Below are 12,198 nucleotides of genomic sequence, written 5' to 3' on the forward strand. Positions count from 1 at the left end.
AAAATACCTAGGAATAAACCTACCTAAGGACACAAAAGACCCATATGCAGAAAATTATAAAAACCCTGGAGAGATATACCATATTCATGGATGGGAAGAATCAACATTGTGAAAATGACTATACTACCCAAAGCAATCTACAGATTCAGTAGATTCCTATCAAACTACCAATGGCATTTTTCACAGAACTAGAACTAAAAATTTTATAGTTTGTATGGAAACACAAAAGACCCTGAATAGCCAAAGCAATTATGAGAAAGAAAAACTGAGCTGGAAGAATCAGGCTCCCTGACTTCAGACTATACTACAAAGCTACAGTAATCAACAGAGTATGGTTCTGGCACCAAAACAGAAATACAGATCAATGGAACAGGATAGAAAGCCCAGAGGTAAACCCACGCATATATGGTCACCTTATCTTTGATAAAGGAGGCAAGAATATACAGTGGAGAAAAGACAGCCTCTTCAATAAGTAGTGCTGGGAAAATTGGACAGTTACATGTAAAATAATGAAGTTAGAACACTCCTTAACACCATACACAAAAATAAACTCAAAATGGATTAAAGACCTAAATGTAAGGCCAGAAACTATCAAACTCTTAGAGGAAAACTTAGGCAGAACACTCTATGACATAAATCACAGCAAGATCTTTTTTGACCCACCTCCTAGAGAAAAGGATATAAAAACAAAAATAAACAAATGGGACCTAATGAAACTTTAAAACTTTTGCACAGCCAAGGAAACCATAAACAAGATGAAAAGACAAACCTCAGAATGAGAGAAAATATTTGCAAATGAAGCAACTGACAAAGGATTAATCTCCAAAATATACAAGCAGCTCATGCAGCTCAATATCAAAAAAATCAAACAACCCAATCCAAACATGGGCAGAAGACCTAAATAGACATTTCTCCAAAGAAGATATACACATTGCCAACAAACACATGAATGGATGCTCAACATCACTAATCATTAGTGAAATGCAAATCAAAACCACAATAAGGTATCTTCTCACACTGGTTAGAATGGCCATCATCAAAAAATCTACAAACAATAAAAGCTGGAGAGGATGTGGAGATAAGGAAACCCTCTTGCACTGTTGGTGGGAATGTAAATTGATATAGCCACTATGGAGAACAGTATGGAGGTCCCTTAAAAAACTAAAAACAGAACTACCATATGACCCAGCAATCCCACTACTGGGCATATACCCGGAGAAAACCATAATTCAAAAAGAAATATGTACCACGATATTCACTGCAACACTATTTACAATATTTGGGACATGGAAGCAACCTAAGTGTCCATCGACAGATGAATGGATAAAGAAGATGAGGCACATGTATACAATGGAATATTACTCAGCCATAAAAAGAAATGAAATTGAGTTATTTGTAGTAAGGTAGATGGACCTAGAGTCTGTCATACAGAGTAAAGTAAGTCAGAAAGAGAGAAACAAATACTGTATGCTAACACATATATAAGAATCTAAAAAAAAAAATGCTTCTGATGAACCTAGGGGCAGGACAGGTATAAAGATGCAGACATAGAGACTGGACTTGAGGATATGGGGAGGGGGAAGGGTAAGCTGGGCCGAAGTGAGAGAGTAGCATTGACATATATGCACCAAAAAATGTAAAATCGCTAGTGGGAAGCAGCTGCATATCACAGGGATGTCAGTTCGGTGCTTTGTGACCACTTAGTGGGGTAGGATAGGGAAGGTGGGAAGGAGGATCAACAGGGAACGGATATGGGGATATATGTATACACATAGCAGATTCACAGCAGAAACTAACAACATTGTAAATCAGTTATACTCCAAGAAAGATGTTAAAAAGAAAAAGACTAGATTAATCATTTCAGTGGAGAATTAAAAGTGATAAAAAAGGCAATTTTAAAACTAAATAAAGGCTTCCCTGGTGGTGCAGTGGTTGAGAGTCCACCTGCCAATGCAGGGGACACAGGTTATTGCCCTGGTACGGGAGGATCCCACGTGCCACAGAGCGGCTGGGCCCGTGAGCCATGGCCGCTGGGCCTGTGCGTCTGGAACCTGTGCTCTGCAGTGGGAGAGGCCACGGCAGTGAGAGGCCCGCGTACCGCAAAAAAAAAAAAAAAAACTAAATAAAAAAATTACAATAAGCAAGAAAAAAATATTTATAAAGACAACTTTCTTTGAAATTTCAGAAAAGGAATTTACATAAGATTTAATAGTGGAACTCATTTTTTAAAATTTTGTTTGGTTATTTGGACTAAAAAATTCTTCCAAATGAAATTTTTTTTTTCTACTTTAGATGGACTCTTTCAAACTCATCATGGTGAACTATATAGTAATTTTGGAAATTCTTGTCAATGTTAAAGGAAAGATAGCAAAATGAGAGAACCTTACTGAGTACCTATGTTTTTCCAGTGACTGGATAAAGTAACAGCATTGCATTACCCTCCTCACTGGAATCGACATTTTCATTATAAATATACATACAAGGAAACTAGAACATAAAATTTAAGTAGCTTGATAAATTTACTATGGTACTAAGTACATCCTAAGATTTGACTATGAAGTATTCCCAAGTCATTTTGGAATAACCCTTGGTATTTTAGAAAAATAATAAATATGAATTACTTCACTATACTAATTAAACTATAACATGACTAAATATTTGTTTTCATAGGAAGGACAAATAAGTATTTCTTTATTATATTTACAATAATGCCTTTTAAAAATAAGTAGTAATATTATTTGTGCCTTTAGAACCAATAGGCATCACTAGGTGTAGTGCATTTGATTTGAGGTCAACTGCCCTGTTCCCTGTGGAATGCATGTCATTAATGCAGAAAGGTTTGACAGACAAGAGATTTGAAACCAATGTCTACCCTTTTTTAACATCATGTCACAGAAACATTCAAGTACTAAAGTGAACTAGAAGTGTTGAAAACAATCTGGTATGTTCTTTGTATCAATATATAATTAAAAGGTAGCCTTTCTAGTCTTACTATTCTTATGTATCTGAAAATTAAATGTAGGATTTATCAACAGAAATGTTTTAAGCTACTATATTTTCTAATTAAATATTCATTTTAAATAAGTAAAAATTAATAAAGATTATATGAAAAATGATTCACAATTTAAAATATAAGTGCATCTATATTAAACTGCATAAATGTGTCAGTAGTCTTTATTAGGTGTGTGGCAGAAAACCACTATTAGTGCCATTTATACAGAATCCAACATTGACTTTCACTGATTTATGTTTCATATTAATTATGGTCAAAAGAGCTGGTATTCACCTCTGCTAGCACTGTAAACAGTTGTAAATAAAGAATAAATAGGATTTTGTAAACCTGCATACCCTTGTTTTCCCTGACATCAGGTTTTAATCCAGGTTTTCATGTTTCCTGAATTGACCATAAAGAAGATTCAACACATTTCCGTGTGAAATAGGTACAGGCATACTTTAACATATATGTACCAGCTAAAATAACAAGAAGTATTTCATAAGTTGTGGACTATAAAACAGCTAGTGGAGAAAATCATCAAGTGGCTATAAATACCACGACCATTAAAAGATATGCATTCTCATTTAAAAACCTCATACCTGCCTTTTGTGAATCCTCCATTCTAAGACCCTGGAAAGAAACATGGTAGGTTTCTGGTTTTGTCTTCGACCTAAGTCAAGGGAAGTAGTTATTTTATAGCAACTCAATCATCAAGCTTCTATTATCACCTCCTGACCTAAATTTTGTAGTTTCTAAAGAAACAAAGAGTTCTTGTACACATAAATTTATTTTTAAAGCAGTTGACAGTGTATTAACTGGAGTACGATTGAGATTTGAGTTGTGTTAATAAACAACCATAAGCTCAGATTTCTCTTCACTTCAGTTCTCTGACCACTTCATATGGCTTTCTTACTCAGCTGCCTTCCTCAAAATAACTTGCTTAGGGTCAGTAGTTTTCATAAACATTAAAATGGTTCCTCCATACAATAACTCTAAAAGTGTTTTCTTGCTGAATTAAAATGAATATATTTAAGTAGAATTATCCTCATAAAGCCTATATTAACACGATTTCTACATGAGTCTGGCTGGAAATATTACATGTCTTTTACAATTCATTGTCATCTCAGTTATTTTTTCATAGCCTTCTGTATCTTTCAAATAGTAGTTAATGTTAAATCACTCATTAATGGGTATTCCTCTTTTGTTGTTATACATTAAGCAAACATCATGAAATAGTTTCTGCAACAAAACTTATTTGAAACAATAAATTATTCACAAGATTTATGTTTCATCATATTGATTAATGGGATTCCAGTAGAAAACAATACATACCTTATTAAACAAATTGTGTATAGTATAGTGACTCAAGAACCACAAAATTATTTTCTCTGGATATAGTAATTCATACATAGTTAATATAATAGGAAGCAAGGCCTCATTGGCAGCTTGTCATTGGAAAATTAGGTTAAGTACCAAGATGTACCTTTTAACATGATGGAAACAAGGCAATCCAAAGTCCTGATCTTAACCATAATCACTCACAACTCTATTTGGGCACAAAAGTTCTGATTTATTATAATTTGTCTTCATCGAAAGTACTAATTGGAAATGTTATCATATAGTCATGTTAAATGAAAGGATAGAATTAAAGTATTACTATTAAAATGTACATTTTTAAGTAACTACTATCCCAACATTTATTATATAACATCTCATCTATAGCAACTGATTCCTTAGTTCTAAGTATGTTTGTATTTTATTCCAGTTATTTAAGGCACAATTTTCACTAAATTCATTAGTTCTAAGGATGTTTAATTGCATTGTAAGAGGTCTTTTAAGCTTAAATTACCAAAAAAGACTTAGCTTTGAAGAGAATACTCAGCATTTTGTTTTCTAATCACTCTTAGCACTTTCTACAGACAGCAGGCTAAGAGATTTGCATATTTAAACAATCTTTGTAGTAGAGCATATATCCGTAGACTCCCATGATGCTTCAGACAATACAATATTGAAATTAAAACATATCAACATGGAGGCATACACTTCATTCAATAAATCATTTTGCTTAAAGAAAGGAAGAAAAAATTGTAGGAGCAAAGATCATTTCAATAGAGCAGTACCTGAATAGCAGCCTATTTATATTTAAGATAATTATTTTTGTTTCCTGAAGTACTTAATTAACCCATAATAAATATGTACAACCAAATGCAATTTTTATTTGAATATTGTGTTTGATGTATTTGCTTCACTAAAACACAAGCTACAGCAGAGTCTAACACTAGTCAAGTCTTGTCCTCAGTGGCCTGCTTTCTTTGTCCAAAGTAAATATGCATGCACACACACACACATGTGTGCATGTGCTCACACCAACACATGCAAACACTCAGACAGATAACTCAAACATACACTAACACACAGAATTTGGTATTTGGTATTAAAGAAGATCAAGAAGTGTGTGGAGAGTTTTAAAATCCATATAAGATGTCTATACCCTAGCCATGTTCTATTAAGTAAATATAATATTTATGTATAAATAGAAATTTGGCTTTCTATAAGGACAGTTGAGTAAATCGAGGTATGTGTGCATGTGTGTGCATGCATGAACATGTCTTTGTGCAATCATAAAACAAGGTAACTGGAATGGTCTCCTCATTTCTTTCCTTCAGGAAGATGCATATTTAAAGTGAGAAATACACATCTTTCTTATATAAAAGAACCATGGTTATTGGGAAAGTACCACAAAATGAGCAATGCTATTGTCAAATAATGATTTGGCTTAAGATTTTCTATCACTACAATGGCTACCATATTACAATATGTAAGTGCATTAAATCAACATTTTGTACCCCTTAAATTTACAGTGTTATATGTCAAATACACCTCAATAAAAAATATTTTCAATTAATTTAAAAGTCTCCTACCAGAACAACATGCATGTACATATATATGTATATATATATGTATATGCATATACATACATGTATATATGTATATATATACATATATAGAGAGATATATATAATTTTTGTCCCAGAATTTTGATTATTTGGTTAATAAACAATTTTATTCTAACTATTCAGCAATAGCTTAGTACTACAAGAACTTATATATCTCATATTCACTTTAGGTCACATTATGTTATTTATTTTTATTATCTCCCAATTCTTATTTTTTATTTCACTTAATTAAATATTATAATTAATTTTATAATTGTAATGCATATAATATGTGGATATATATGTGTATATTCTTCATTTACATATCTATATCTATACACCTTTTTCATTCTTTTCTTCTTAAATTATAGAAATTTAAGGTGTTAAGCAGTATGTCTGAGATCTCTTCCTGCCCAGTGTACTTTGTGTTGGATTGCACCAGGGAAAGAGAGAAGGCACCTTCTTGTAAACATGAAAATGACAATCCTCCTAGCAACCTCACTGCCTGAGACAATGGTTAATAAACTGTAATCTGTAGACTTACTGAGCAGGGTTCCCTGAAAAATTGTTGTAAGCTATGTAACAATATGAGGATAAGGGGATATTTATGACCAAATATGACTCTTCTGTGTTAGTTATGTGGCAGTGCCCTTTACTTGAAGATCTCACATGTTAACTTGATTCAGAATTCATCTCACATGACCAGAAAGGACCCAGGAACCTGCAGGAATATCCTGGACCTCTCTCTGTTCCATCTGTGTCTCCTGATTATGTACGTTCTTGAAACTGTTTATTAAACTTGAAACACTTCATACTGAACATTTAGCTACATTAAAAATGCGTTTATATTTAGCTTTAGCTGAGTTTCTATTTACAAATTGTTTGTCAATAAGGCCATGAGTTTTTGTGGTTTTTAGACTATGCTGCTATAACATAGCCCTAAAATGAATTTTTGAGTATCTTTCATTTTCATTTTGGCATCACATAATATAATATAATATGATATGATTATTTTGGCTACAGAAAAGAGAAGAGGTGAAGCAGAATTCACATTTTTCCTTAACAAATGCTTGTATGTGTTTGGCTTTATTCTCAGTTAATTTGTTTTACGTAACACAATACTTGAGGGCTGAAGCATTATGTAACCTCTGTTTTAAATAGACAGCATTTATTTAAATGTCACAGAAATATGCAAATATAAGAAGCATTTTACTGGTATGGATATAAATGATGGATAATCATATATTAAGGAGAGCTGTTAATTTATCTTCAATTATTCAATCACATTGTTTTACAAAAAGTGAGGGCATTTTTTAATGTGCTAAAATAACAATGTCTGATGTAGAAGAGTACATAGACATGAAAATATTGCTTTCTTTTATTGTAGCATGCATCTGCACACAAATTATCCTTAAAAACACTAACCTGTTTTAGGGTCTACAGAGAAGTAGGGCTGTCCCTGGAGAATGCTGTAAACCACCCGAGCACTGTTTCCATAGGTAGGGTCATCTGCATCAGTGGCTGTCACCTGTAGAACAGAGGTACCTGTGCATTCAGGAAAACAAATTTTAGTGTGTGATGGCATTAAACACATGATTAATTTGTACACAGAAAAAGGTAATGCTGAAATACTTATGGAGAGTGATAATTTCTTGTATTTCTTAGATTTATCTCTCAAACACGGTCCCTGCTTTCTTTCCGTGCCACTAACTGTCCTAAATGAGAGCCCAGAATGGAGTGTTTGGTTTAAGATAGTTTAATGTGATTCTTTATATGCTGATACCATTATAAAGGGTCTCTTTTAACCCTCACATAATCAGCGTCGGGTTGGGTCAATGCTCAAGAATCAAATAGGTGTTAACTGGGGATAAAAATCAAAAGTATTTTGAGAGTGTACAGTTGACTATTGAAAAATGCTGGGGGTACTGACAAATTTCAGTTTTTAATTTTAGTAGTTAAGTCTATGATTTAGGTCTGACACACCTACTAAGGGTCTAATATCTACTTAACTACAAAGTGTTTACTTCTCTGTTGGAATTCAGACACAACTTTAAGCAAAACTTTTTCTGTACCTTCAAAGGATCCTAGAAAAGTTAATAGACTTAGTATGCCAAGTTCATTTGACAATCCTTATTAGTAGAACATAAATGTACAGTTGGCCCTCCATATATATGGTTCCACATCCACAAATGCGGCCAACTGTTGATTGTGTACTATGTTATGATCTGCTGTGGTTGAATTTCTGGATAATGGAGCCCACGGATATGGATATGGAGGGCCAGCTACGGGACTTGAGTATCTGCAGGTTCTGGTGTCCATGGGGGTCCTGGAACCAATTGCCTGCAGATACTGAGGGATGACTGTATAAAGATTTTTAATAAAATGCCATGATTTTGGCCTCTAAATAGTATTTTTACATTGAGATGCTAAGCAAAAATATAACTAGTAATTATGCACACTCAGAAGAAAAGGACTGTGTGATACCTAAGAGAAATTTCTAATTGTGGATAATAAAACATAATGGTGACACCAAATTCTGGCAGAATATTAGGCCTCTCATACACTGCTGGTGGAAATGTAAGTTTAGAAAATTCTTAAATAAACAAACATACATGTACCATACAATCCAGCAAATTGTACTCTTGGGCATTTATGCTAAAATAATAAAAATATACGTTCACATAAAAGCCTATTTACAAATATTCACAGCAACATTATTCTTAGTAGCACCAAACTAGAAGAAGCCCAGATATCCTTCAACGGGAAAATGGTTAAACAAACCATGGTACAGTATTACTATGGAATACTACTTAGCAATAAAAATGAACAGAATATTAATATAGGCACTAACTTGGATAAATCTTCAGGGAATCATACCCAGGAGGGGAAAAGACAATCCTCAAAGGCTATATACTGTATGATTCCACTTATTTAACATTCTTGAAGTGATGCAATTTTAGAATTGGATGACAGATTAGTAGTTGCCAGAGTCTGGGAAAGAAGGAGTGGAAAGGGGTGGGTTTGGTCATAAAAGGGCAACATGAGAGATAATGAGGGTGCTGGAATTGTTCAGTGTTTTGATTATGGATATGTGCGAACTAAACACATACATACACTCACAAGTAAAACTAGGGAAATCTAAATAAAATTGGTAAATAATTTCAATAGCCTGGTTATGATATTGTTTTATATTGGATATTTTGCAGGATGTTAGCAAGGGGTAAAATTGGGTAAAGGGTACAAGAAATCTATATCGTTTCTCATGAATGCATGTGAATCTATGATGACCTCAAATTTTAAAGTTTAAAATGTATATCTTCTTGCTTCACTGTTAGTCCATTTTTAGACAGCCTTATTTGGGCTTGGATGTGTACCATAATTTTTCTCATTATAGCACTATGATATCTGGCTTGATAAACTTTCCAGAGCTAGTCACATGTAGACTACCTCTTCCATGACTAAGTATAATAATTACTATAGAACATTAAAGACTTCTTCTGTGACGTCTCAACACCTGTTCCATACCCATATTCATCTCTCCAGCTTGTTCAGAGAATACCAGTAGGTAGATATTTACCCAAAAATGTTGGTTTAGGAGGGAGGCATTTTCATTTGGTACCTCATTGAAGAAACTAAAATCTGTAGTAGGTACCCACATCAGACTCTAAAATGTGTAAAGAAGCCCATACTATGGTTAAAATGTTATAAAATTATACCAGTCAAATCTTTGATCTTATAGGAAAAATGCTGATCATACCGGGCATACAAGAGTTACTAGGATTCAAAAAAAAAAAAAAAAAGTATAGATAGAAATCAGTAAAATAATGGCCATCTTTTAAGAAACCACAGTTGTAAAATGCTCAGGTTTTAAAACTTTCTGTGGCCTTACAATAGTGATTTAGGTCTAAATAATTTTAATGTCTAAACTGTAGCCCCACAGCAACCATTCCATGAAGAAAACTGGGAAAGGCAAATAGTGCAAGATCACACATCATTTAATGTGACAGGCCGGACCATTACAGGAAAGAAAGAGTGCTCTGCTTGGCTTGAGCTGTCTTTAAAAGCCCAGGCTTGTTAAGTGAAAGCTGCAATGCATGAGTGGAGTGACAAATGAAATAAAGAAAAAGGAGAAAAGGAGGAAGAAAAGAAATAAAAGTAGTATGGTGTTGTTGACTAAGTGATGGTTTAAAGTACCGAAAAGAAGTGGGCAGAGCAGAAAAGAGTCCCAGAGGAGAGAAAGAAAATATACTAACTCTCTATCTACTGTGGTCAAAAAGTATGGTCATTATCAATCACAGACACCTCTGTACCATTGGTCTCAAGGGTAGTGGGCAATTATAATTGTATGTAAAGCAAAGAACAGTAAATTACCTCTATCGTATTTGGTGGCCTCTGAAGGAATCAGTCTGCCACTTTGAGTAAACAGATTGCTGGTTGAAGGGAGCATAGGTATATGCACAGCCCAACTCAACCAAAAATCAACCTGCCCCAGAATACAGCAGGAGTGAGTTAAATAGCAGGGGTGGAAAATAAATTGTTCAAAGATTCGCTACCAAGGAGTTCTAAACCAAAAGGAAAACATTATACTTATTTTATTTTCCTGTTTATTTGAAGGTTTGATGGGAACATTTTAAGAACCATTGGTGCTTTTGGAAGTTCTTTTACATTAAGGAAAAAAAGGTTTTTTTTTTTAATTAGAAATATATAAATAATAAAAACATAAAATGCCTTAGGATGTGTGTTATGAGTTGGACTGTTTTCCCTCAAAGTTCATATGTTGAATTTCTGAACTCCAGTTCTTTAAGAGGTGATTTTATTAGGAAATAGGGTCATTATAGATGTAATTAATTAAGACGAAGTCACACTGCAGTAGTTTGGGCCCCTACCCTAACATGACTGGTGTTCTTATAAAAACAGGAAATTTAGAGGGAGACACACACACACACACACACACACACACACACACACACACACACAGGAAGTACATTATGTGAAGATGAAGGCAGAGATCAAGGTGATACCTGCACAAGCCAAGGTAAGTCAAAGACTGCCAGCAAAGCACTAGAAGCTGGATGAGAGGGCTGGAGCAGATGCTTCCCCAGTGCTTGAAGACGGAACATGGCCCTGCTGATACCTTGACCTCAGGCATCTAGCTTCAGGAACAGTGATACAATAAACTTGTGTTAAGCTACCCAGTTTGTGGTCCTTTGGTGCAAGCAGCCCTAGCAAACTGATACATTGTGCTATGGCTGCAGTGGAAGGAAGTGACATTTACTCTCAGAATTTATGGTTGTTCTTTGACTCTGGACAAGAGTCTGAAGTTACAAGCCAAGAAAAAAATGATTGATAATATCCTAGACTATTTGATGCCAGAACATCAAAAAGGAGATAAAATCAAAAGTTAATCTCACAAGTAGATAAAATTAAATTAGGTAGGAATTAATGGTATTTGATTTTTTTCTGAATATTAGGCATTACTAGTGATCCACCTATTAGCATTCTAAGTAAATTAATTAATTACATTGGTCATTTTAATAAAGACTTTTTTATTCCTGGTTAAAAGTTTAAGTGAAAAAGAAATTATTGGTATGGATATATCTATGTCTGAGAAAAGTATCCCACATTGGACAATTCAATTCCTTTATTCATGCTATGGGCCCTAACTGTGTACATAATAGAAAAGAGAAAATTGTTATCCTCTACAGTGCTAGATTTCCAAAGAAAAATACGTAAAGATACCTAAAAGTCCATGATTCCATTAGAATATTAAAATAAGAATCTAATTTTCTCTGGAAATTATTATATGGATTTGGTCAGTAGATATTAAACCAACAGTCCCTTCCCTATATAACTGGCTTCCAATCAAAGAAAACTTTAAAAAGCGCTATATAAGCGTTTTTAATTTTTACAACTGTTTTCATTAAAAACAATAACCACAGAAACATTGCATCTTAAAGTTTCATCGGCTATTTACTGTACAATATTTTCACGTTAAATATTTCCTACGGTGCACACTTAGCTAATCCCATGCTAGGGTTTAGAGCCTCTCAGCTGATGTTTGAAACAAATATGAAAAGATTCAAGTACATACAAAAGCTTTCAAGATCTCTTTTGTACAATAAAACGTGTCTTGTTTCCTTTTGGGACTGCCCTGTGTCAGTCTTTCCATGTGGTTTCTTTTTGTACTACTGTTTTAAAACAGCGCACATTTTGTAACATTACATATCAATGAGAAACAGAGGGGACTTTCCCGAAAGTCTCCAAAGA

The 12,198-nt window shown here is 33.9% G+C and overlaps 1 protein-coding gene across 5 annotated transcripts in view; it reads right to left on the minus strand.

Moving 5' to 3' along the window:
• CDH18 (cadherin 18) overlaps window positions 1-12,198 on the minus strand; it is a 1,032,515-nt gene that overhangs the window by 231,623 nt on the left and 788,694 nt on the right. For all 5 annotated transcript variants that reach the window (XM_067730423.1, XM_067730424.1, XM_067730422.1 and 2 more), the window contains one exon: window positions 7,357-7,476. In XM_067730423.1, the coding sequence (XP_067586524.1) occupies window positions 7,357-7,476 (120 nt within the window). The remainder of the gene's footprint in view (window positions 1-7,356; window positions 7,477-12,198) is intronic.

The sequence above is a fragment of the Pseudorca crassidens genome, chromosome 3, assembly GCF_039906515.1.
Source record: "Pseudorca crassidens isolate mPseCra1 chromosome 3, mPseCra1.hap1, whole genome shotgun sequence".
Taxonomy (NCBI): domain Eukaryota; kingdom Metazoa; phylum Chordata; class Mammalia; order Artiodactyla; family Delphinidae; genus Pseudorca; species Pseudorca crassidens.